This window comes from Plectropomus leopardus, chromosome 23, assembly GCF_026936395.1.
Source record: "Plectropomus leopardus strain MGB_pleo_1.0 chromosome 23, ASM2693639v1, whole genome shotgun sequence".
NCBI classification, from domain to species: domain Eukaryota; kingdom Metazoa; phylum Chordata; class Actinopteri; order Perciformes; family Serranidae; genus Plectropomus; species Plectropomus leopardus.
The window spans coordinates 22,312,501-22,340,000 of record NC_142198.1 but is presented as its reverse complement, the minus strand read 5'-3'; the positions used below and the strand labels follow the sequence as shown (position 1 = coordinate 22,340,000).

At 36.5% G+C, this 27,500-nt stretch overlaps 3 protein-coding genes across 5 annotated transcripts in view; 2 read left to right on the top strand and 1 right to left on the bottom strand.

The window, feature by feature from the left end:
- LOC121962093 (F-box/WD repeat-containing protein 7-like) overlaps positions 1–9,780 on the top strand; it is a 32,582-nt gene extending 22,802 nt beyond the window's left edge. For both annotated transcript variants that reach the window (XM_088073252.1, XM_042512288.2), the window contains 6 exons: positions 2,998–3,179; positions 3,942–4,167; positions 4,358–4,424; positions 5,139–5,282; positions 5,703–5,852; positions 6,636–9,780. In XM_088073252.1, the coding sequence (XP_087929378.1) occupies positions 2,998–3,179; positions 3,942–4,167; positions 4,358–4,424; positions 5,139–5,282; positions 5,703–5,852; positions 6,636–6,769 (903 nt within the window). In that variant the 3' untranslated portion in view covers positions 6,770–9,780. The remainder of the gene's footprint in view (positions 1–2,997; positions 3,180–3,941; positions 4,168–4,357; positions 4,425–5,138; positions 5,283–5,702; positions 5,853–6,635) is intronic.
- Positions 9,781–14,559: 4,779 nt separating this feature from the next.
- Positions 14,560–18,044, bottom strand: anapc10 (anaphase promoting complex subunit 10). Its single transcript, XM_088073349.1, has 6 exons — positions 17,894–18,044; positions 16,866–16,981; positions 16,686–16,776; positions 15,938–16,058; positions 15,751–15,804; positions 14,560–15,073 (listed from the first exon to the last, which is right to left on the bottom strand). Exons 2-6 carry the CDS (start codon positions 16,978–16,980, stop codon positions 14,894–14,896), a joined length of 561 nt encoding a protein of 186 aa, XP_087929475.1. The 5' UTR covers position 16,981; positions 17,894–18,044; the 3' UTR covers positions 14,560–14,893.
- Positions 18,045–18,065: 21 nt separating this feature from the next.
- abce1 (ATP binding cassette subfamily E member 1) overlaps positions 18,066–27,500 on the top strand; it is a 16,076-nt gene continuing 6,641 nt past the window's right edge. Inside the window, exons 1-9 of one of the 2 annotated variants that reach the window (XM_088073347.1) lie at positions 18,066–18,217; positions 21,984–22,126; positions 22,247–22,332; positions 22,873–22,970; positions 23,714–23,831; positions 25,166–25,303; positions 25,793–25,862; positions 26,453–26,549; positions 26,634–26,723. In XM_088073347.1, coding sequence (XP_087929473.1) covers positions 22,024–22,126; positions 22,247–22,332; positions 22,873–22,970; positions 23,714–23,831; positions 25,166–25,303; positions 25,793–25,862; positions 26,453–26,549; positions 26,634–26,723 — 800 coding nt within the window. In that variant the 5' untranslated portion in view covers positions 18,066–18,217; positions 21,984–22,023. Of the gene's footprint in view, positions 18,218–21,953; positions 22,127–22,246; positions 22,333–22,872; positions 22,971–23,713; positions 23,832–25,165; positions 25,304–25,792; positions 25,863–26,452; positions 26,550–26,633; positions 26,724–27,500 lie in introns of both variants that reach the window. The other variant, XM_088073348.1, reaches the window with a different exon arrangement.

Below are 27,500 nucleotides of genomic sequence, written 5' to 3'. Positions count from 1 at the left end.
CTTTTAATGTAGGTCAGCGTGACCTGATGGGATCCTTTAAAGCTTCTGTGGCTGAATAGAAAAGAAAGTAGCAGAACAGAGCAGATTAGTGTGAGTCAGTGTGTGTGAGTCAGGGTGTGTCTTTGAGATGTTCTTTAAACAGTGTGTGTGTGTGTGTGTGTGGGTGTACGCTGACCGCCCGAGGCCGCTCTGTTTGAATCCTCAACCTTGATGTGTGTTAAAGGTGAGGAGACGCTTTACAGTGTTTGTCCAAACACTGTCTCTTGGCGTGTGTGTATTTTGGCAGCTCACGCCCTTCCTGTCCTCACTCTCATCTGCACTTTTTAAAAATTTGCACACATAAAACTGCATAAAAATCCAGATTAAAGTAAGAAAAATGTCATAAAAGGTTAAGAAACGGATCTCCTCTCACTTACAATAAAAAAATTTAAAAAAACACTGAAAGAAAGAAACAAATTGTTGCTCAGCAAAGATGGAAATACAGACAAATTATGTATTATACCCTTTGAAACTTGCTTAAATTGGTTATATTTTATTTTATTCCATTTTTTTTTAATTTCCAAAAAAGCGAAGAATGTATCGAGCAACAGAGGACGAAATGACCAAAAAAAGAAAAATATTGTATTAAAAAAATTAAGAGTAAAAGCAATAAATCACCTGAAAAAACCTTTAAAAATTAATTAAAATAATTCTGTAAAATAATTTAAATATATAATTGGACTGGACATTTTTCCTCAGCTTTTGTTAAAATTAGTCTTCTGTGTCTTCTCATCTCTTTTTTTTGCGTCTCCGATAACACCGTTCTCTTGGTGCTCATGGTTTTGGTAAAATTTCCTGAACGATTGAATTGTAGAGAAACTAACAATGCGTGCAGCACGTCCAAACTGACAAAAGTTTAAACGTACGTACATACTGTTGACGTTTTTAAGGTGTTTCAAACTTTCTGCAGCAGTAAAACGTGACGTACACATTAATGCAGCAGTTAATGTTCATCCAAAACCATCAGATGGAATACTTTCATGTGTTCAAGGTGCATTTTGCTCATAAATACTTTTCTAATGTGTGACTTTTCCTCGTAGTGCAGTATCTTCACAGTGTGGTAGTAGTACTTTTACTGCAGTAGAGGATCTTATACGTCCGTCTGGTTTCGGTTGAACATTCTTGAGGCGGACACACCTGCTCTCTCCTCCGTCTAGACCTGCCCTTTACTGTGTGCGTTGGAGTGTGTGTATATATTATTAGTGTGTGTGTGTGTGTGTGTGTGTGTGTGTGTTTGCAGAAAGAAAAAACACACACCCGCATCTATACCCAGAAGGCATGACGAGGCGTGTGCTTCCGCTCGTCTGGCTGTAAAAATTCAAGGCGGTTACATTATCTTCACTATCAGCAGGGACGTGCTGACAGTTTGATAATCGCAGTACAAACACAGTAGTTTCTGTTAGTACTGCAGTACCCCCCCCCATCTTTCTCAGCAACAGTTACCAAGGCAAAGTTTCCCTCTGTTGCCGCGGCAACTACCACTACAACACCTTCAAGGTGAAACTGCTCTCACTCTCAATATTTCACTCAGCTTTAATGGCAGGACTAAAAAAAAGGTGATTAAATTAGTAAAATGAATAATATCTGTGTAGTGCATAAATGTTTTTTTACACGTGTGTGTATCACAGATCTGCTGTTTAAGTCCTTAAATTTGTCAAGTGTCAATAGATAAACAGTTAACAACAATATATTAGTGCAAAATCACAAACAAAAACCCTTGTCCAGGGTCAAAAAAGACACAATTAACAATATATTATTACAAAACCATAGGTATCAGTAGTAAATAAAATAAAATAAGATAAGGAAACGACCCATTAGAGAGAATAACAATATATTTTTACAAAATCTTAGGTATCAATAGTAGAAATAAATAAATGAAATTACTCATGGAGTAGAGAGAGAATAACAATATATTAATACAAAATCTTAGGTATCAATAGTAAAAATAAATTAAACTAAAACTCAGAGTAGAGAGGTTATAACAATATATTAATAAATCATAAAATCATGTGAAAAAAAATAGATTAAAGGAGTAAATAGAAAGTGTGAGCTGTGAGGAGATGATGAACTCCAGCTGTGTGTGTGTGTGTGTGTGTGTGTGTGTGTGTGTGTGTGTGTGTGTGTGTGTGTCTCTTGTGAAGGGTCTCTTGTGAAGGGTCTCTTCAAGGTTATCTGCAAAAGTGGAACAAATATTGACACACTCTTTTATTACATACACACACATTCAGCACGCACACACACACACACACACACACACACACACACTCTCAGTTTGCACTTTGATTAATAATTAATTTAATTAATGAGTTTAATCAGCAGCGTTACTTCATCAGGATTTTAAATTTTTTGTGGTTGATCGGATTTGTGTAATTCTGTTCAGTAAATTGGTATTTTAATGTGAAAATTGCTAATTATGGTATTACACACAGAAATTAGTGTAATACATGACTGAACAGCTGTTAATGTGCTCATTTTATTACACAGTTTTTTTCTGGTTTTAGCTAAATTGCCAAAGTTTCCTTTTCAGTTAAATCTCTTGCGTTTTTACTCAAATTTAATACATTTTTCATTCCGAAACTACAATAACAATAAAGCTTTTATTATTATTTGCTGGTTTTAATAACCTGTAAGTTATTGATTTAGATTTAATTACAGTTTTGTCTTAATAAGTAAAAAAATATAGATTAGAGGAAGGAAGGTCTTAAAAAGGTACATTTTTACTTGATTTTATTAAAAAAAGGTTGCAGTGAACTTGCTGTATATGATGTTTAAAGTTTCATTTTTGATTAATCATTTTGGGTTTGTTATATTCCAGACACGAAATATTGACAGAAAGATTTTCATGAATGCATTTCGGTTATAAAATATTGATTATTGGTCTTATTAACTGTTTAACTGTTTTTGAATAAATTGGTGGAATGTCCCTTTAATAAAGAGTTAATCCTCTCTCTCTCTCAGTGTCTGCGGACGTTGACGGGTCACACCGGCGGCGTGTGGTGCAGTCAGATGGCGGTCGCCACGGTGATCAGCGGCTCCACCGACCGAACGCTGCGTGTGTGGGACGCCGAGAGCGGCGAGTGTGTCCACACGCTGTACGGACACACGTCCACTGTGCGCTGCATGCATCTCCACGGCAACCGGTAACACACACTCAGACACACACACACATTTTAGGAACACCTGACATTTTGCTGCATTCATTTCCATGACAACCAGAAAAAAGACACACACACACACACACACACACACACACACACTTTACACTCACATACTCTAATGAGATACATGCCCCCTGCCTGCTGCTCGTCTCCATGGTAACCAGCATATCATTAATAGAGTTTATTTATTGTACGTACACTCACAAAACTCACAACATGAAGCACCACACACACACACAACCACACACAGGAACACACACAGTATACATATAAACACATACAAACACAATCAATACACACACACACAACTACACGTTAATAACACACACATTCATTATAAATTCATGCTAAAACTATTAATAAATACAAACAACAGATAAAAGCTAGTACACAATAATAAACACACACACACACACACACTATGCTCATGAACAGAAACACATCCAAACACATATGAACACAAATACACACCCATAAATACACATTAATTACACATACACACATTATAAATTCATGCAAACATTACAGATAAATAAATAAATAAATTAATACAAACCACAGATATAAACACGTAAACAATAATAAATACAGGCACACAAACACACAAAAAAATTCACGCAGATACACACTAATTATACACACACACATAAATATTATTATAAATACATACACACACACACACGCACGAACTTAAACCGCCCTGATTGGCTGTCACTGCAGTGATGTCATACCTCTGTCTCTCAGGGTGGTTTCGGGTTCTCGGGACACGACGCTGCGCGTGTGGGACGTGTCGACGGGCCGCTGCGAGCACGTGCTGACGGGCCACGTGGCGGCGGTGCGCTGCGTCCAGTACGACGGGCGCCGCGTGGTGTCGGGCGGCTACGACTACATGGTGAAGGTTTGGGACCCCGAGACGGAGGCGTGTCTTCACACACTGCAGGGACACACCAACAGAGTGTACTCGCTGCAGGTACGCACACACACACACACACAAACACACACACACACACACACACAAACACACACACACAGTTTCTCGTTGTCAGTGTCTGCAGAGCGAGCTGTGTGACGTCACCTGAGTCAGCGTCGATTTGATGCTGCGCTCGTGTGTTTTTCCGACTTTGTTGTGTTGTTATTGATATGATCTCGTGTCTTTGCAGTTTGACGGAGCGTTCGTGGTGAGCGGCTCGTTGGACACTTCAATCAGAGTCTGGGACGCAGAGACAGGTAGAGACGCTGATCACTCGTCAGTCCACACGTTAATGAATAAAAAGTGACCAGTTTATCAGGTCCACTCAGTTAAAAAATACAAATAAATAAAATTAAATTGAATTAAATTAAATTAAATTAAATTAAATTATATATATATATATATATATATATATATATAAATATATATATATATATATATGTATATCAAATGAACCAGATACAAATTTGTCTGTGATTTTTTTGTGATCCTGTGAGAAAACAAACATCGTTTTCTCATGAAAAATTATTTTATTATGTCAAGAAATAACCTGTTATCGTGAGACAAACAAGCTTTTTTTTTTACCTTGAAATAACAAAATAATGAACTCGAGATCTAAAGCATTTAAAAAAAAACGCAAAAAAGGCCATATATGGCTGTTCTCTGCTTCCGTACATTTTTTTTAAATTGCAGATTGGCCTGCATAATTATTATAAATGTTTTCCTGCATTAATAAATAATTGCAAGCGTGGCCGTTCACGGCTTCAGTATTAATTATTGGCATTAGAAAAATCAGCGTCAGAATCAGCCGTTATCGACTTTGATATTATTATCAGGATGTAAACAAAACCTTGTGTCAAAAAAATTAAAAGAAGTTACAAAAACATGAAGAAATTTACACATCGTGGCTTTAAATCGACCAGAGTCAGTTAAAATAAAGCAGTTTTATTACCTGAAGCTGTCCTGTGCAGGTGGGTGTGTCCACACGCTGACGGGCCACCAGTCTCTGACCAGCGGCATGGAGCTGCGGGACAACATCCTGGTGTCCGGGAACGCCGACTCGACGGTGCGAGTGTGGGACGTCCGGACGGGACAGTGTCTCCACACGCTGCAAGGTGAGACAACAACAGCGTCCCCGAGAGAGTTTGTGTGGGAGGAAACAATGAGAGCGGCGTGAAGGTGAGAGAGTCGCTGCGATGACTCAGCGCCAAAAACAGTCTGCAGTCCTCCGGGAGAACGAGAGGAAACACGGGAACAGGAGACACAACACAAAGACGAGGGAGACGAAGGAGCTAATCCTAAAAAAACTGAGATAAAGTTTATTTTACGAAACAGGAGACGAGAGAACAAAGAGGACATGAAGGTGATTCATCACAGAAAGTGAAAACAAAGAGGACAGACGTAAAAGTGTCCAAACCACAGCGTCAAAATGTCACAAAGAAAAGTCCTGCATTCAAAATCTTCACGTAAAAGTACCAAAAGTTCTCACCGTGCGGAGTCTGGATGAATAAAGTTTTATCTTTTGTGTCCCTCAGGGCCCAATAAGCACCAGTCGGCGGTGACGTGCCTGCAGTTCTGCAGAGGTCTGGTTCTGTCCAGCTCCGATGACGGGACGGTCAAACTGTGGGACCTGAAGACCGGAGCCTGGCTGCGAGACGTGGTGGCCCTGCAGAGCCGCGGATCAGGTCAGGACCGCCATCACACCAAGACCCCCTCTGCTGTACTGTCACCTGTTGATCTGAGTCTAAAACAAATCGGGCCCCAATAGGGTGCCAGGTGGCCCCCCAACCATTTTTAATATAAATAACGTGATTCACGCGGGGAATTGTTTTTGTACTTTTAGTCTCCATAAGGTGTCAGAGACAAAAAGCAGCATCAGAGTAGAGCTTGTTGATCAAAAAAGAGCCAGAGGAGGATCCACCACACCCCCAACAGAGGTCCTAGATAAGACCCTAATGTCCTTTAATCCTAAAAATGACATAAATCGTAAAAACCTCCAAAGATCCGAGTAAAGTCCTAAAATCAGAGAAATGTCCTAAAATTCATGAAAAGTCATAAAAGCTGAGAAAGGTGGTAAAGTCTTAGAAATGTCCAAAAATCCTTCAAATGTCCTAAAATCTTTGATAGATTTCAAAATCCTAGAAATGTTCTAAAATCCTTGAAATGTCCAAAGGTCTTTGAAAGGTCTTAAAATCCTTGATATGTCCTAAAAACCTTAAAGCAAACTTAAATCGTAGAAATGTTCTAAAATCCCAGAAATGTCCTTAAATTCTCGATATGTCTTAAAATTTTAGACATGTCCTAAAATCCTCCAAGCGACCTCAAAGCCGAAAAAAGTCTTAAAATCTTAGAGACGTGTACGGGGCCCCTGAGTCCGAGTCTCCTGTCATTTTGTTAAAGTGTCCCCTGAGCGGAGTGAGTCGAGTCTCCCGGCTCTGAACCAACCACACGTCTTCGTCTCTCTTCAGGTGGCGTGGTGTGGCGAATCAGAGCGTCCGACACGCGGCTGGTGTGCGCCGCCGGCAGCAGGAACGGGACAGAGGAGACCAAACTGCTGGTGCTGGACTTTGACCTGGACGACCGGAAGAAGGAGACGGAGTGAGAGGAGGACGCCGCGAGAGACAACTGGGAGTTTATTTCATTTTGACCAAAGTCTGCATCCCTCGACCATCGGACACGCAGGTATGAATGTCAAACACGTCCCGATCGGCTGGCAGACAAACGGACACACTCAGAGGACAGCTGGACGGACAAAACATCAACCTGGACACCCAATGTGGATTCACGAACTGGCCAAAATAATGACGTGACATAGCTGCACTGACATGGACGACGCCAAATTGGACGCCACAATCACCCAAAATATGGCGACAAATGAATGTTTTTGACGGACAGAGACACGGATGAAAACGTTTTTGTTTTTTTACGACACGCGGTGAATGTTTGACGGACAGACGGACACGTGTTGATTAAAAAAATGTCTCGGATGGATTTTTGGTGGAAGACGAGGGCATTGACTTTTATTGCTGCTGAACCAATGAGGAGCTCGAAGACGCCGTTTTTAACAAACCAATCCAAACGTACCAAATCTTGAAGGCCGGACACAACGCGGGCAACTTTTTGAGGCAACGTAGACGGGCAATGTTGCTTTGAGTCAGTATTGTTTTCACATCACCAGTCTGCTATGGTGGCTTGTTAGGGCCAATGTAGGTTTAAAAAAGAAAAAAATAGATTTGGAGCTATAAGAGGGGGGTAATATTCAGGGAAAAAGATCAAAAGTTAAGTCTTTTTTTGTAAATTTATGACTTAAATCTCAATGTTTTTTCTCCTGAATTTAGACTTTATAATCTCAGAAAATATTCAGTATTATTCCTCATAAATTCAAGCGTTGGATCGTGAAAATTTTTGTCTTTATCTCATAAATTTTCAGAGAAAATCAATCTTTTCATTGAAATTTTACTACTTCTATCTCAGAAAACAGCTTCAATACAGAAATTCTTAGGTCTTTTTCTCACATTTATAACTTCAGAGTATATTTGAAACATTTTTATCGTAAATTTATGTTTTTTGTAAATTTACAACGTGAAAAGATATTCAAATTTTTTTGTTGCAAATTTGTCATTTTATAGTTTTTTTTAAATTCACAACTTTAATATTAAAAATTCTTGGTGGGTTGTCCCAAATCTCAGAAAATATAACTTATTATATAATATAATAAGTTATTTTTCTATTACATTTGTGAATTTTATTCACGTAAATTAACAACTTGAATCTTGGAAAACTTTTTTTCTCACAAATTTATCACTTTATAAAAAAAACTTTTCCTCATAAATTTGTCACTTTCATCTGAGAAAAAAAATCCTTGTAAATTAAAAACTTAAATCTAAAAAAAATCCAAATTTTTGTCACAAATTTATGACTTGGAATTGTTTTGGTTTTTTGTAAAAAAATTTCCAAAAATCTTTTAGACTTTGGATTTTTTTTCTTGCAAATTTCTGACTTAAATTTTGAAAACTTTTGGAATATTACTTCTCTCATGTAGCCATGTTTTTTAAAAATCTGAATTTATCCCAACATGCCGTCGTACGGTCACAGGAGGCGTCTTTTTTGTTGTTTTTTTGTTTGTTTTTTTACCATAGTTGCCAGTAAAGTTGCCCGTCTTCGCTGCCTTTATGTGTTTCGGCCCTGCAGTACTGTAATATATGTTTGTGAGCCGATGGCGCTGCCGGAAACGCTCGCCATTTTCTCAACGGGTGAAACCATGAAAGTGGCTGCAGTACAGGTTTCCAGCAAACGAGAGGGAGGACTAAACTGGAAACCAGTATAATCCAGCCACAGCCAGAGCCTCACATCTGCAAAACAAACTGGCTTTGATTCAAGCTTTACAGACGCAGACGCCTCTTTTTAGAGTTAAAAAAAGTCCCGCACATTAAGTTTCGGTGATTCATGCTGCAGTTTGGCTCGAAATTCAAAACCTCAGTCTGCATTTTCTGCCAAAAGTGAAAGTTAATGCAGAAAACGTGCCACAGTTGGTGTTATTAGTAACACCTGAGCCGCTCCTAAAAGAAAGAAATGCACATTTGTAGGTTTACTGAACACTAAAATACTTTTAAACTAGTTTTGATCTGTAATCTTGCTTTTTGTTCAGAATGTGTTTTTCTCACTAAATCTAGAATAAGACACTTTTTATTGCTACAAACTTAAATTAAAATGAGAAAAACAGGTTAAATAAACCAACAAGTAAATCAGTTTTTTAATAACTTTATGCACATTAACTCTTTTTCAGTGATTTCTGTTCAAATTTTGCTCATAATTTAACTCTACATTCCCGAAAACCACAGAAAAAGTGAAGAAAGGCCATTTAATCTTATCAGGAAATGACCACTTAAATATTAAATTAAATCACTTCTGAATACTGAAACCTAAATACCATTGAATTCATGTGATTTTAAAGTTTCAAAAGAGTTATTTCAGGCTTTGCCATTTAAAAAAAACTTTATTGTTTTTCAGCTCATATTTCACAATATAAAAAAAACCATAAAATTATAGTTATTTTATGCTTAATGTTAACATTTTAATACCACCGCATTTATAGGATTAATAATTAAATTTGAAAACCATCAGAAATTTCGTGATTTAAAAAAAAAATTTCACAATATGAAAAAATATGAATTGAAAATGATTTGGTCCTTTCTGTGCTTCCACAGAAAAGTAATTAATCTATTTCCAGCTGTTTTTTCTTTGATCTAAATCTCTAAGGGGTCACTCCTCATGTTTCTTCTCAGCTTATGAAATATTAAAAAAACACATAAATGATTTAAAACAACTCCCCTCACCAGATATTAATCCCATATAAGCTGCCGTTGCCTGGCAACACCTCCAGCCAATCAGCAGAGGTCTGGGTGATGTTTCCCCCGGCAACAGGTGTTTTCATGAGGCGGTGAAAGTTGACTTTTGTGCAGGTGTGAGGCTCCGACGACGTCATCATGTAAAATACTGTAAATAAAAACAAAGAGGATGTAAATATTCAGCTTTTTATAAGAAGAGAAACACAGAAAATATTGAAGAGGACGGAGGGATGAATGTGGATCAATAAAGATGAGTTTTATAAAAGCGCTGAGTGATCGACGTGTTCATTATCAGAATAATTTAAAAAAAAAACAAACATTTTACTGCCCAGTGACTTATTTTATTTTTGAAAATGTATTTTTATTGAATTTATTTATTTATTTTTTACTTTTATTTCTGCTAGTTGCCTTAAAACTAAATTAAAGAACATTAAAAACATTTTTTTAAACTAAATTTAGAGTTATTAACACAGTTTCTTTCACTTTAGCTAAAACGTACACCTGATTTCAAACACGACTCATCTTGGTGAGTATAAATATAATTCATTATTTATTTTAAATGTAATTATTCTCACCTTATATTTCTTTATTTTCAATATTTTTTATTATTACTTCTGTTTTCAAAGTTAATAAAATGCTGTTTATTTACTCTTATGTCATGTAGTATGAATAAGTATTATCTAGCTTGTGTGTTTTAAACATAAATATAGTATTTTCTTTGCATGACATTAAGACATAAACATACTTTTCTTTGAATTTCCATATTTAATCGCTTCAATCTTTGATCTGATATTTTAGTTTCTCTGTGACTGTTTTAGGGAGTCAATTATAGTTTTTAAATGTTTTAATTATTGATGAGTATGTAATAATATGCTGTTGTTGTGTTTACAACTTTAAAGGACTAATACGCATTATTTTCAAATTCCTGTAATGTACTAATAATTTTCTTTTTACTTCCTGGACAGATCTGCCGTAATTTGGTTGCACTGGTGGAGAGTAAATATTTACTCAAGTACTACAATTTGAAGGTACGTTACATGAGTATTTCCATTTGATGCTACTTTATACTTCCAAAGGAAATATTATAGTTGTTACTCTTCAGCTTTTTTTTTATAACTTCAGTTACTTTACAGATTCAGATTATTTCTGTAAATTATTATTATTATTATTATTATTATTATTATTAAAGTATATAGCAGTATATAAAGTCAATAAAATAAGCTCAACATTAAAGTGATGAACACATAAATGCATCAAAAATTATAATCCAATAATTTGATTTTCCAAATATAATTCATTTTAATTATTCGAAAATAGACATCATGCATAAATAGTACTTTTGGTTTTGGTACTTTAATGCTCGTACTTTTGTACGTTTACTTAAGTAAGATTTTTAAAACAGGAGTTTTTCTTGAGTATTTTTACTCTGCTGTATCCTAATACTACTTTAATTTCAGTACTTCTTGTACCACTGCTCTACTAGAAAAATATTTTAATGCTTTTGTACTTTTATTTAAGACTTTGAATGGAGAACTGCATGTAAGATAGTATTTTACACTGTAGTATCGCTACTTTTACATAAAAAACTGAGTACTTCTTCCACCACTGTTTCACACAAAATAAATGGAGAATAAAAACATGATCATTTTTTATACTAAAATATTCAGACTAAATAGCAATACATTTATTCTTGAAATAATATCTTTCAGTCCTATAACATTTATTTTTCTTTTTTTAAACCTTTTATTCACCGTTTTGTGCACACATATAACCAAATACAAAGTCAGCAAAAAGTGTTGATCTTGGATAAAAGTAAGAAAAATAAAAAATAATGGAAAATAAATAAAAAATAATAATTTTGTCGTAGTTATACTAAATAAATTGCTAGTGTAAGCTCGATAATATTTTAACGAGTTCATATGAGAAATCAGATAAACGTGTAAAAAATGGGTCAAACATGCAGTTCAACATGAAGCAGAAGTTTCCAATAATATCTGAATAATGAATGAATATTTTGTGTGTGTGTGTGTGTGTGTGTGTGTGTGTGTGTAAATGTAAATGAGAGTGAAGCTCTCTGCAGAAATAACAAGTTGAAAAGAAAAAACAAACTCACTGTGTGTGCATGTGTGTGTGTGCATGTGTGTGTGTGTTCATCCTGTTTGGCCCAGAAACCGATGGGGAGGTTGCCATGGTAACGAAGCCGAAGGGCAGCGCGACGACGTCAAAGGTCTTTTTTCCACAAAAAGCTGCAGAGGTGCAGAAAGGTTTCACAGCTGAAGAAGATTAAAGCATCAAGGTGTTTGTAGTTCTGACTGTGGTGGATGAAGTATCCAGATACTTAAGTAAAAGTACTACTGGTGTGCTGGGAGAGTACTTTGTCACAAGTAAAAGTCTGGCTTTTAAAATGTTACTTGAGTAAAAGTATTGGGTCTCATCAGGAAAATGCAAAGTGTCAAAGTAAAGGTGCTCAAAGCAGAAAAATGCAAAAGTCCAATGAAATATTATAAAGTAATAAAGGGCGGGACTAAAAAAGACCACAATGAGATGCAAAGAACTACAAAAAGACACAAAACGATTAAAGAAAGACACAAAATATCCACGAAGAAACACAACAGGAATACAAAGATACACAAATCAACCACAAAGAGTCACAAAACTACCAAAAAGAGACACCAAAATTATCAGGCACCAAAATTGCTGAAGAGACACAAAACTACAATGAGACACCAAACGACTACAAAGAGACACAAAACATCTACAAAAAGACACATTACTACAAAGTGAAACAAAGCGACTATAAAAGACACAAAACAGTCACAAAGAGACACAAAACAACCACAAAGTTACACAAAAACTAACAGAAAAAGATAGAGACACAAAACAACCACATAAAAACACAAAAGTATTGCAAAGTTACACAAAACAACCACAAAAAGACACAAAATGTAACCACAAAGAGACACAAAATGACTACAAAAAGACACAAAATGACTACAAAAAGACACAAAATGACCACAAAGAGACACAAAATGACTACAAAAAGACAAAAAATGACCACAAAGAGACACAAAATGACCACGAAGAGACACAAAAGGATTCACATTCTGGAAGATTTCGGTTTATTATTCATCGTAGTAAATGTTGGTTTTTGTTGCAGGTGTTGAAGGACGTCTTTGCTTCAGAAATCAGACACATGGACAGACAAAGACAGAAAGCTTTCCGTGTTTATTTATTTCGGTATTTATTTATTTATTTGACGGAGACGGGCCGCTTCATCTTCCTCCACACTTCCTGACAGTCTGTCTCGTTTGTGTTTCCGTCTGTGGGAGTTTGAGCGTTACGTAACAAAAAGTGGCCCCTGAAGCAGAAAAGTGAGGCGCGTGGGAGGCGTTTGTTCATTGATAAAATGAATAAAATAAATGTGGAGTTGAAGAATTCGTGTTCACGTTCGGCACATCTGGATTGTTTTTGAAACAGTCGGATGTTTCTGATCTGAAACCGTTTCTTTAAAATCTGAACTCGCAGAGAAAATAAACCGTAAACGAGAAGACGGCTGCAAAACCCGAGAGGACACTCTGATCCGGTCAATAAAAAAACACGAGGAGACAGACAGGAAGTCAAGAAAAGAAAGAATAAAAGAGACACTAAACAACCTTAAAAAGACATCGAGAGACACAAAAAGACAACAAAGAGACACAACAGGACCATAGAAAGACACTAAGAAGAGACAAAATGACCACAAAGACAAAGAGAACAGAGCACACAGAGACACACAACATCTACAAAAAGACACAACAGTCACAGAGACCGAAAGACATCTGCAAAGACAAACTACAGAAAGACACAAAACGTCTACAAAAAGACACAAAATGTCTACAAAGAGACACAAAAACAACAATAAAGACACTTTTCTTTCTCCTGATATTACCTGTGTGTGTGTGTGTGTGTGTGTGTGTGTGTGTGTGTGTGTGTAGATTATATCTATCTATCTATCTAGACAGATAGATAGATAGATATAATTGACAGTCCGGATGAGGAGGGGGGGTTGGCGGGGTGTGGAGTGTCTCGGTTGCCATAGTAACTGAAACTACTTCAGCCAGTAAGTGTTGCTCTTAGCTGAATTACATCGATCTGTGTGTGTGTGTGTGTGTGTGTGTGTGTGTTTGTCTCACACAGTAAACACATTTAATCTGGATTACACTTCACATCCACTCCAGTCTGAAGATACAACACACACACACACACACACACACACACACACACACACACACACACACACACACACACACACACACACACACACACACATACATTAATGAGTCCCAGTCTGTTTTGATTCTGGCTACTTAGGCTGAGTGCTTTTCTTGACTTTATTAGACTTCTATCATACACGCACGCACACACACACACACACACACACACACACACACACACACACACACACACACACACACAGACAGTCTATTGATCGATCATAAATTAGAAATATTTGTGTGTGTGTGTGTGTGTGGCTCCCTCAGGTGGTCAAACAGCTGAACTGCAGAAAGAAACAGTGAATAAATAAATATTCAATAATATTAATCCTCTGATCCAAACTCCTGTCGCAATGCAGGTTATATATATATATATATATATATATATATACATATATATATATATATATATATATATATATATACATATATACATATATATAAATATATAATTTTAAATTTCACAAATGAAATATAGATATATTTTAATAATAGAGGGAGACATGCAAAGTTATATATTTAAAATGATGTTACAGTAAAAAATAATAAATAAAATATATTTATTATATATATAATATAAAATATAAATAACTGAAATATGGTATGTAAAAATGGTTTATGTGTTTCTTGTGGGTTTTTGTGCTTATTTTCAGGTCATTTTCTTGGAACTTTTTACTAATTTCTCACTAATTTTCTGGTCACATTAATTTACTCATATTCTTCCTGTTTTGAAAGAAATTCAGCTAATTTGCTCGGCTTGGTTATTAAACAGTCACGTTTTGGGAGCCTCGTTGCTTTCAAACACATTTATTTCAGCGTTGGCAGAAAAAAAGGAGACGGTGTGTGTCGACACAGCAGCAGTTTGAACTGTGTAAAAACATTTTGGCTTTTAATGAACTTAATGAAGCAAAAATAATCTCAGTGTTAAGATTTTGTTTTTTCACTCTGAAGCTGCAAGATTTCATTCTTTACATTTAACATCTTTAAATGAGGTTTAATCGATATTGGCAGCTTAATTTAACTTATAATGACGAGCAGCACAACGATCAATCTGCACCGTTTTATTTCACTGAGTCATTTTTCGCCTTTTCTCGTGTCGGTTTTCCAGGTCTGCTTCGGTCCCGATCACCTGATGGTGCGGTACATCATGAAGTCGACCGTGGTGCATCGTGGAAACTTCCCGATGGAGCTCTCCTCCACCGGCGTGTAAACTTTGATCTGCCGCATGTGTGTGTCTCTGCCGTTCTGGTGGTTCGCCAGCACCGCGATCTGGATCATGAAGGTGCTGATCGGCTCGTTTGTTCGCTTAAAAAACAAAAACACAGACGCTTCAGTCATCAGTGACGCTTTAAACTTCCTGCCACCAAACACGTAGAGCTTTTTTTAAATGTATCATTTATTTATTTATTTTTATTTTAGTGTTGATTTATTTCAGGTTTGGTAGAAAAAATTAACTTCTTTAAAGTTCTCAAATGTTTAAAGCCGTCTGAACTCAAGCTGCCAAAAATTTAAATAAAAAAAAAAAAAAAATATATATATATATATATATATAAATATAAAATTGGAAAAAATATTAACTGGATAATCACACACACACTGATGAGTCCCAGTCTGTTTTGATTGTGTTTTACTGGCTGCTACACACACACACACACACACACACTATTGATCATCATAAAAGAGAAATGTGTGTGTGCGTGTGTGTGTGTGTGTGTGTGTGTGTGTGTGTGTGTGTGTGTGTGTGTGTGTGTGGCTCTCTGGTGGTCAAACAGCTGAACTGCAGACTGATAAAGTGAATATTTATATTCAATAATACTAATCCTCTGATCCAAACACTCTTTGCAATGCAGGTTCCCATGACAACGGTGTATCAGGATGAATCCCAGAAAAGCAGTACATCACGGTATGTAAATAATCTTGTTTTATGTATTTATTTATTTTTTTACTGATGCGTCTCTGCAAAGAGTTTTACAATTTTTTACCTGATTCATCAGAGAGATGTGAATCCAGCCGCTGGGCTCCACCATCTCCAACTGCTGCAGAGAGGAGGAGGAGGAGGAGGAGGAGGGGGAGGAGGAGGAGGAGGAGGAGGAGGAAGGTGAGAACAGGTAATTTCCTCTGACGGGTTATGAAACGTTGTGCAGCAGTAACGCCGTACAGAATCGTTACCCTGATCTCCTGCAAGTTGTGGAAGTTGTTTCCGACTCTGACGGAGATCTTACTGGGCGTGTAGCTCTCATCCGATTTATAATCAGCATAAATACACAACATCTTCACTGTCGTCCTCCTCCTGAACAAACAAACAAACAAACAAACAAACATCAAAACATCGAGTTAACCAAAAATGGGAAAAACATGGTAAAGAAGCAATAAGAAACAAAAGAAATGCCCCCAAAAATGGTAAGAAATTAGTAAAAATGACAAGAAAATTACCTAAAAATTTGTAAAAACAACAAAAAACACACAAAACAACAAAAAAAAAGATAAAGGAAAGGAATTTAAAAAAAACAACTTAAAAAACTAGGAAAAAATGCCTTCAATTAAAATAATGTATATATTCTAAAATATTTCTTAATCTACTTATTCATTGCAATTTTTTCGAACAGTTATTACCAAGTAATTATAATGCTGTAATGCAGTTTTACAGATTCAGTTATGAGCATTGTAAATATTGTTTTCCCATGGCCTTTTTTCTTTTTTTCCCATCACATTTTTCGCTGCCTTTTTTGGGAAATTGTGGAGTAAAAACAGAATATTTCTTGACAAATTGCTCATTGAATTTTTTCCATGTTTTTAAAAAGAAATTAAACCAAGCTGCTCAGACTTCAAAGGTTTAAATATTGTGAAAGTCATAAATGGGCTTGATTTGACTCAAAAACACGGGAAGAAGGCGACACTGAGTCTGGGACCCTGTTACCTGAACTGGATGTTGACTAAATGAGGCTGGGACCCGTCTGACTGCCAGTACGTCTCCAGGTTGTCGTCTCTCAGCTGATCTACTCCGAAACCTGGACACGGTGCAAGTTCAGTTTAAATCGATGACACTCTCGGGCTCTGTGTAGTTTTTGTATTTCTGTGTTTGGGTTTTGGGGCTGACCGGGTTTACAGGAGGAGAGGGACCACACCGCCTGGGAGCCGATCTCGCGCACCGTCCCGGTCCGCTCCAGCTGCTTCGGGTCGGCGCCAGGTGGCGTTTTGCTCGGAGTCGCCATCCTTCAACCGCAAACAGACAAAAACACAAAACACAATCTGGCTTTTTCCTGGAAATGATGCCAAACTCCATTCACATTTCTGTCGTTTTCATGTTTGTTTGTTTATTAAAAGATGCAAATCAACAACAACAACAACAGAATCTCAGGAGCTTATGAGAATTAACAGTTTTTAGGGGAAATTTGGCATTTGAATGACAAGTCTAATAGCATCTAACTTATTTGTATTTTACAATTTTTTGTGTCGCTAAAATTATACTTCCACAATTCTGGCGATTAAGGGCCAAACTCCCTTTATATTAATAACATTTTGAATTTTATTTGTGTAATAAAGGATGTAAATTTACCAAAGAATTTGACTTAGTAGTTTATAAGAATAAATAGTCTCTGTGGATAAATTCGGCATATATGCGGCACATCTGGAAGCTTCTTATTTCGCTATAATATAACTAAAGGGCCCAAACTGTGAAGGAGGGGATATAAAACATGCTATTTCTGACATTTTGACGTTTTATTGTATATTAACATTATATCAGGATCTAAATAAAGAGCTTATATGAATCGTTAGACTCTTAGGACAAATTCGTCTTATAAATGTCACACCTGGTCGCGTCGTATTTAGTTAAAATTTACATTAAATGCCAAATTTGTTGTTCGTGTATAATCGTGGCTATTTGAAGGAGGGAAACTCAGGGAACATGTAACACGTCTATTCGTTAAACTTTACGTGAAAATGATAATAAAGTCATTAGGTATTTTCTAAAATGCATAAAGTGTCAAAAAATCGTGTAATAAAATTAAACGAACAGTTTAACTGAGTTTGGTATGTAGCTCCAGCTAGCTGCTAACAGCTAATATTTCTCCATTAAAGCCACTAAAACTTTAAATGTGCGACATAAAAATGAGTAAAACTTACAGTAATAGTTGCCAAAAGTTTCCAAAAATGTTGAGTTAATGCATCGCATGTTATAATAAACGCAAAAATAAAAATAAAAAACGTTAAATCCGCATTTTTTTTTCGCTGCTTCGAATCTCCCACTTTTGCGTCGCTTCTAAATGACGTCACCAAACATCCGGTTGAGTCGCGTCCGGATTGCGTGTCTCCCGCCATCTTTCCAGCCGGCTTCCAGGAGAGGAACACGTTGCTGGAAAAAAAAGACGTTTCACCCGCGATTATTTGTGTCTAAACGTCGTTTCTCGTGTGTTTTCTCCCGCGCAGAGGGACCGGAGCCGCTGAAGGGTGAGTTTTTAACTGATCGGTTCGGATTTGGTGCCTTTTTTGGCGGTTTATCGCCATAGAAACGCGCCGTGTTCCCGCAGCGAGCAGCTGTCAAAGTGCGGGGCCTGCGATGCTAATGTCGTAACCGTTAGCTGGTAGCAGCCTGTCGGTCAATTCTCCCTTTAAACGGTGGATTTTTTAACTTCTAGTGTCGCTTTTTAACCGTTCATTCACCCACACAATCACACACTTTGACTTAGCTAACATTTTAACTGTGTATCTTTATAACAAAGCTCCTATTTTTAGCCGAGGGCCCAAGAAAACACTACGCTTTCACCTCGGTCCGAATTCAGTGAAATAATTCTACAATTTAAGCTTTTCCCGCCCATAAGCATAAATATTCACACTCACGGCCGCGATGCTATATGTTTTATTATTTTTTATCATCCGTTGATGGATTCGGCATATGAATGACTCATTCATCTGCAGGTTATTTAAGGACAAATCCAACTTTGGTGCTCGTCACCGCCCGTCACGTTGCGTCTCTCCTTTGGGATGTCGCTCACAGAAAATGCGTTAAAATCTCTATTTTAATGCACATATTTTTAATTTAATGCATTGCATGTATGCCGAGTTGAGGAGGCGGACACCACTGAATGGTTACAGGCCGTAAATCTCATATGATAACAGGCGTCCACTTCCAGCGGCGAGGCAACAATAAAGGCCGGGATTTTAAATGGAGTCTGGCGTGAGTCACTCTGCTTAGAAAACACTGCGCAGCACCTCTCTGACGGGTCTGAGGAAGATTAATTCACGTCAGGTTCACCCTCTGAGGCCTTGAAATGAAAATTCATCAAAATCAATTCTGCATTAAAGCCAGAAAGCACCAAATCCCTTTTTAAATTTCTAGCATTTTAATGATGTTTGTTTTCTTTCTATGTGCAGATATACACATTTTCACTTTTCACTACTTATCAAATTACTGCAAACTATGTGTGTACCACAGTTTTCTGAGCACAATTATCCTGTAATCTGTACTCATAGGGCACACTGGTATGTGGGGCAGTAAACAGAAGTGTATATAGTCATTTTTTCTTACTGTGAATAGTAGTATTTTTACTTTTTTCCCCATACTTTGTGTATTGCATTTTTATGCCATAATTATTTTGATTCAGTCCTTCTTCTATCTGCATGTTGCTGTAGCAAGTGAATTTTGCCAGTGAGGGATCAATGAAGTCTTATCTTTGTATATAACAAGATGCAAATTAATAACAGAATTTGACTGTTAATTAAAAGATCATCAGGGGATATTAGCCAAGTAAGCACCTCATCTAGTATTAGTTTATTTGGGGAAAAATAAGTGCCAAATTTGTGGTTAGTGTTATTGTGGCTGTTTGAAGATCATAATGCGCGCATGCAGTCAGTCTCTCAAATTATTTAGTCCCAAATGTGTGGTTGTTTATTCACATGTTTTTGACTTGATATATAAAATATATGCTGAGTTGAAGAGGTTAAATAGTTAAAGGCAGTAATTCATATATAATAACAGGCTTACGTAAGCTTTTCAATGCGACTAAATCTTCTCTTGCGTAGAGCTACTTTGGTTTGTGGCAGATTTATTTACGTCAGTTTCACCTCCTGAGGCCTCGAAATAAAAACCACATTAATCACTACATGAAGAAACATTTAAAAAAAAGACAAATTCAAAACTGCTCTGCTTATGATGAACACTGACTCTGTTTTTACACGGTTTTTAGTGTGAAATTAATTTGCAGCTTCATCATGGGCCACATCTTTACTGACTTTACATTGTTACTGAAAATGTGTTGTGGAAAATGTTTGGCTTTCTCAATTATATCAATTATTATTTCTCAAGAAAAAAGACGTTTAATAATTAAGATGTTAATGGTTTCAGTCAAACACTTCATACATTAACGGAAATTTAGCAACATAAAAACAAAAACTGTCAGTTTTCTGAATAATATTGAACATTTTATGAAACGACTCACTGATTCTACGAACAAAAAGGCTGCTTGATATTTGCATGTCTTATAATAATTTTTTTTTTTATAATTTTTTTTTTTGAACCTTTTCTCGTGCTGCATTCAGACACCTTTCACAAGTATTTAACCCCTTGGAGCCGTGAGCAAATTGGTTTGATTTCTTTCAAAACTCGACAAGAAATGTCCTGCAATTTGGGAAAAAATGAGTAATTTAGAAAACTAATTTTTAATTTTTTAAAGCTAAAATATATTTAAAATGATTTTAGACAACAATGAAAACTTTTTTAAAGACATTTGCTTGTTTTTGTTGTTTTGTTTTTACTTTCTTATTTGTTTTTGTCTGGGATTTAATTGTACCAATTTATTTATTTATTTATTTTACTATTTTCTTGCTAATTTTTAGGTTTCTTTCTTTTTAACTCCACACAAAACACACTTCTCACGTTTTTCAAAGAAATAAGCCAATTTCCTCAGGTTTCGCAGGGTTAATGTAACATCCTCCAGGCTTTTTTGTCATAGTTTTGTTTGTATACGTTAAAGCTGGATTTCTGTTACTCGTTTGAGTAAATAAAAAATTAAATAAAGAAAACCATCAAAACTAAATTTTAAAGGAGGAGCAGGTAGCGGCGTGTTCAGGCTGCGATGGTGGATCTGTGGCGACCCTTTTGTTAAAACCAGAGGCTGCGTTTTTGTTCAGAGCTGAATGTGTTGCTTCAGCAGAGTGAGGTGTGTGTGTGTGTGTGTGTGTGTGTGTGTGTGGTGTGTGTGTGTGTGTGTGTGTGTGTGTGTGTGTGTGTGTGTGTGTGTGTGAGCTGAGCTTCATCACTGATGTGAGTCCTGTGAAAACCGGACAGACGTACCTTTTCTTGTGCTTCGTAAGACGCCGTTTACAAGTATTTGACCTTTGACCTTTGAGCTTTATTTTGATGACATGGAAAAAGAGGCAATGAGCAACTGTTGTTGCTTGCAAAATGTTGCAAATGTTCCTTGAATTGCTGCGAATTAGTAGATTTTGATATATTTTTGTAAGCTAGAGAAAAATGTTCCAAAAAAACATTATTTATAATTATTATACTTATATATTAAGAAATATTTTTACAGAATTGTTATTTTACCCCCCAAATTATTTAGTTTTTTATTTTTATTTTTTATTTTTATTTGTCTTTTTTTAAATTGAATTTAAATGTTTTACTTTTTTCTTTTCCTGGAGGGGTAACAACTTTTAGTTTTTTGCTGAGGTTCTCGCGTCTCACAGGGATAAACTACAGGACTGATTTTATAAAAAAATACAATCTGCTGCTTATAAGGAATAATTATCATAATTATATATTTGAAATTATATTGCAGAAGTATTATTATTTTTAAGCACTTTCTTCAGGTCTTTCCTTTTTCTCTTTGTTAATTTTCAGGTTATTTTTTAACTTTTATAATTCTTTTGTTAATTTTTGGGTACTTACTAAAGTTAAGTAACGTCTTTTCCAAACGTTTTTGAGAAAAATCGAGCAAATTATATCCGGTTTCAAAGGGATAACCCAGTGAATGTGTTGTTGATGTTGGATGAAAAAAGCTTTAAAGGTTCAGAGCTTTAGGACTGGGCTGTTTTGGGTACTTTTCTAAAGACGGTGTGTCACATACAGTAGATGTCAGTCACTCAAATTATCTTATATTATTACGGACAAACGCCTCATTTTTATTTACACCTGCAAATTTCACCGACTCGTCTCACATTTTCCCTCCTCTTCCTCTCACTGCAGTAACTCTCGTCTCCCCGTCTTTGCGTGCAGCTCCTCAGGTGCTTAGCGTCCGTCATTCCAGCCCTCCGCCATGGCCGACAAAAACACCAGGATCGCCATCGTTAACCACGACAAATGCAAACCCAAGAAATGCCGTCAGGAGTGCAAGAAGAGCTGCCCGGTGGTCCGCATGGGTGAGCCGTCATTTCCAGACGAACTGTAACAGTCGGAAGATCAAATCACGTTTGCAGAAATGTAATGAGTGTGTGTGTGTGTGTGTGTGTGTGTGTGTGTGTGTGTGTGTGTGCGTGCAGGTAAGCTGTGTATCGAGGTGACTCCACAGAGTAAAATCGCCTGGATCTCTGAGTCTCTGTGTATAGGCTGCGGCATCTGCATCAAGGTAACAACACCTGAATTTACGTCTCAGACCGCTCGTCATTCTTCATTTTTGGATAATTTTAGCTGACATATGATAATAAACAAACTAAATCTACCACCATGACAAAAACATGGCATTTAAAGTGTTAAAATTCTGAAAATGAGGGAATATTTGATATTTGTGATTAGGACTGCTGTTGGTTAAATACTTTTAAAAGTGCATTTCTGCTGATCACTGACGTATCCCAGACTGTTAGAATAAAAAATATATATATACTCAGCACGTAGAATATTGGAAATAATCCACTTTTTGTGTTATTTTTCATCTAAAAACATGAGAAAAAATGGCATTTAAAAGGTTAAAACTCTAAAAGTAAGTAAGTATTTGATATTTATGATTCAGACTGATGTTTGTTAAAACAATGAAAGTAGAAAATCATATTCACACATAATATTTCTTATAGCCTCATTTTGAAAAAAGCGTTTTGTTTGCAGAGCAGTTCGAGTGTGTGTGATGTTGAAGCGGGCCCTGAAGGGTTAATTCTGTCCGTTGTCGTTACAGAAATGTCCGTTCGGCGCGTTGTCGATCGTCAACCTGCCCAGCAACCTGGAGAAGGAAACCACACACAGATACTGCGCCAACTCCTTCAAACTGCACCGGTACGTCCCGGTTTGACGGGCAGACAGCGACGCTCGGGTTCATTTTATCGCAGCTCTTTGAAATATTTCGATAATATTTCTTCAGATTTGGACTGAAGTGTGCCGATTGAGCGATTGTTAACATTATGGGGAACAGACTGAATTTTATTGAATATTTTGAATCCAGATTGTCTGTTATTACCTTTTTAAGTTGTTTCTTTTAACGGTTTTTTTTTTTTTTTTTTTACAGAAATACATTTATATGATTTTTTTTCATTTTTTTCGCTGTTTTTCTTGTTTTTTTTTTCTTTTGTCGGAGTATTTCTTGGTCTTTGAAGCCTTTTTTAAACTATAATAATGATTATGAATCAAATAAATAATCAAATCTGTAAAAAAACAAACAAAAACCTTTTCCAGTTATTTTTCAGGATATTTTCTGAAAAAAGTTTATTATATAATATAAAGATGAAAATGTATTTTTTGTAGTTTTTAAAAATATTTTGCTAATTGTCGGCTCATTTCTTCTTTGCTTATTTGCCTTCTTGTCTTTTTGAAAGAAATCGACCCAGTTTGCTCTGTTTTCAAAGAGTTAATGTCAGTCATTGTGGTTTAATATAAATCTGTGTGTGTGTGTGTGTGTGTGTGCGTGCGTGTGCATGTGTGTGCGTGTGCGTGTGCGTGTGCGCGTGCGCGTGTGTGTGCGTGTGCGTGTGCGTGTGCGTGTGCGTGTGTGTGTGTGTGCGTGTGTGTGCGTGTGTGTGCAGACTGCCGATCCCTCGGCCCGGTGAGGTTCTGGGTTTGGTGGGGACCAACGGTATCGGCAAGTCGACGGCTCTGAAGATCCTGGCCGGAAAACAGAAACCCAACCTGGGCAGATACGATGTGAGTGTTCAGGCGGCGTCACACACACACACACACACACACACACACACACACACACACACACACACACACACACACACACACACACACACACACACACACACACACACACACACACACACACACACACACACAGCTGACGTGGCGGAGAGTGACGCGGCGTTTGCGGCGGCGCTGTGCCGGTGAGATAAGTCGCGGGTGGAGCCGCTCACAGCTGCCGTTTCTCAGCTCTGTTTGCAGAAAAACTGAAGGATTTTCTCTTTTGCTGAAAAAGATCAAATTCCACTCAGTAATTTGCCATTTGAAGATTTCGATCCTCACTAACAAACACAAACATACACACACGAGGTCACAGTCTGAGGTGTTTTAAAGTCCTCTCGATCAGCTGATGAATTCGGCTCGTGAATGAATCGCAGAACTTTATTTCAGGACAAAATCCTGAAACCGAAATCTTGTCCCCTTTCTCTGAGAAGCTGCGTATTTATGCACAAATCTGCTGCTGGAGACACACGAGGACAAAATCACACAGGATTAAAACTAACCTGCCTTTGATTATAAATATGTGATTAAAGCCTTCGTACTGTCAGTTACTTTTATTAGTTTTAAAATATTAATCATCTATTTTTCCTCCGCTTAATGTTCGTGTTGTTGCTGTTTATATTATTATGTTTCTGTTTGTGTTATAGAAATTTATTTCTCCGTCTGTTCAGTTTAGGTCAAAAATCAGAAAAAACACCTAAAATAATTTTACACATATATATATATATATATATATATATGTGAGGGGAGGGAGCCTGAGAAATTTTGTCCAAAAATGACCCAAATGGGTCAAATTTCTCTAGAAATGAAAAAAGGTTACAAGAAAATAACCTGAAAATAAGCAAAAAAAAGAGAAAAAGAGAAAAAAGTCAAACAAGAAGACAAAAGGTGACCCAAATAAAGGTTTTTCAGATGTGTTTTCTACTTTTTGTCCTCAGATGTGCTTTTCATTTCTGATATCATTGGTGCAGTGTAGCTGCGGCTTTGATGGGTTTTTTGCAATGTCACGAGATCACGAGATCTCACCCGTCAGCAGGGAAATAAATCTTAAAAAAAACTTTATCGCAGCATCAGGATTCCTCTGCGGTTACGATAAAACGCTGCTGTTTTATTTTGGCAGCTGATCAGGAGCGACGCGCTTTTTAAACCTGCAGTTTCAAATCTCTCTTTGCTGTCGGAGCAAAATAAAAAAGCAGTTTTGGACAAAGAAACAGCATTAAAGTCAACGTCTTTCCTTTATGTCTCTGCTGTCTCATTTCTATAATAAATGTGTGGTTTTGTGTTTTTTTTCCCAGAATCCTCCAGACTGGCAGGAGATCCTGACCTACTTCAGAGGGTCTGAGCTGCAGAACTATTTCACCAAAATCCTGGAGGACGACCTGCGGGCCATCGTCAAACCGCAGTACGTCGATCAGATCCCAAAGACTGTCAAGGTAACGAGCTCAACACGGAAAATTACAGGAAAAACTTTTATTATTAGTCACTAAAATATCCAGTTTCACAGAGAAATGCTGTTTTTACTGCGCTACATTTATTTCATTATTTGTAGTTCTTCATATAAAACACACAAATACATCAGTGTATTAAACACAATGTCATTTTATAGATTAGAGGCTGTCGAAGGTGTTTTTAGTTATGTTTTATGATAAAATTATAAATGGGAGAACTAACAAAAAACCCAAATTATTGACAGAATTATCTTATCTTACCTTTGAAGGCTCTGTTATTATCTGATATAATATGTCAGCACTGTCCTTAAGTGGTTTTTGATGTAAAAAAACAAATATATATATTTAAAAAGAACCATTTAGGAAGGTTTTATGTGTTTTATGTACTTTTAATTCTTTATTTTTTGACAGTTTTCAGTCATTTTGGGGTTTTTTTGGTCAGTTGTGGTTGTAATTCTTGTTGTCGGCCTGCAGGGGTCAGTAGGGGCCATCCTGAGCAGGAAAGACGACACAGATACGCAAAACATCGTCTGTGATCAGCTAGGTAAACACACACACACACACACACACACACACACACACACACACACTTTCTGCAGATCCGTAAAAAGTTAATTCATCTAAAAATAAGGCCTTAATAAGTATCAAAATGTGTCAAATCAATCAGTTTTTCCAGATGTTTCATTGTAAAATCTGAAAAAAGATTATTTATATTTTTATAAATAATTCTCTGAATGCCTTTTGCGTTAACGTCAAAGATCAGGACATTTTTTTTTATTTCTTATTTTTCCAGCATTTGAAGTGGGTCGTCTGACTTTTTTTACTCACCAAAAAGTTCATGTTTTATGTTAAACATTTTGGTAAAATTGTCTTTGAACCCTGAAGAATTTATGTCAGTTCATGTTTTTTTTTCTCTCTTACAATTTTGTTTGTTGTAAAATTGGTTTTAAATGTTTATATTGTGTATTTTATATAATATTTTAACTATTTTCCTCAAGTGATGACATGAACAGACGTGATTTTCGGGATCAGTTTTAAGTTAATATATTGATGAATCCCAAATGAACGTTGGTGATACACAGTGCTGTTTATATCTGCTCTGTGATTGGTTGTTTTTTTGTTGTTGCCGGGCAGATCTGAGTCACCTGCGGGAGAGGAACGTGGAGGATCTGTCCGGAGGAGAGCTGCAGAGGTTCGCCTGCGCCGTCGTCTGCATCCAGAGAGCCGACATGTGAGGAGACGACCCGCTGAGATCAAAGATCAAAGATTTTAACGGTTTACGCTCGTTTTGTGACGTTTTGTTTCTGTGCTGCAGTTTTATGTTTGACGAGCCGTCCAGTTACCTGGATGTGAAACAGAGGCTGAAGGCCGCCATCACCATCCGCTCGCTCATCACCCCGGACAGGTGAGCGCCGACTCTTTTACTGCCGCCTAACGTTCCTGACGGCGTTCGTACGGATAAAAAAAATCATGGGAAAGTCATGGAATTTTCAAATATCAGACTTTAGGTTTGGAAGAGTTTTGGAGAACTAAATATGCCTTAAAAGTTTTGGAAAAATCTTTTTTTTAATCTCCAAACCCTAACGCATGATGTATTCAAGGAGGGTCAGAAATGTTAAAAAAAAAGATTATTTTTATTTTTTAAATTTTTGGCATCACAAATTTTCTTTTAAAAAAAAGAATTCCTTAAAATTAATCAAATACCTTAAATGAAAAAAAAAATCCAACAATAAGTTACGTTTTACAGTTTCTGGCTGTGATATAAAATGCAATTTTTGGTTATTTAAAATATAACAAACAGCTTTTAAGCAAGAAAACTGGCCAAAATTTAAAAAAGAAAAATTGACTCCCAAATCCACGGGCATATTTTCTTCAAAAATCGGTGGTAAAAATAAATACAAATACAACCATTTAAAGTTGTTTCCCCAACCTCTAAGCAAAAAAAAAAGTCTCTCCCCAGTGCCTCATCGCCCTTTTTGTACCACCTCCTCCCCTCATAAATAATGAACGGTCCCTAAATTATGCATAAATATTCATTTCTGATCCTGTTCTTTGTTCCTTTAAAATTAAACAAATAATATATAACTTAAAGAAACTGTTGAACAGAAATGAAAAGAGCAAAGAGGGATTTCAGGAAATATTTGCTTATTTATTTATTTATTTGCTTAAAATTTATTGGAAA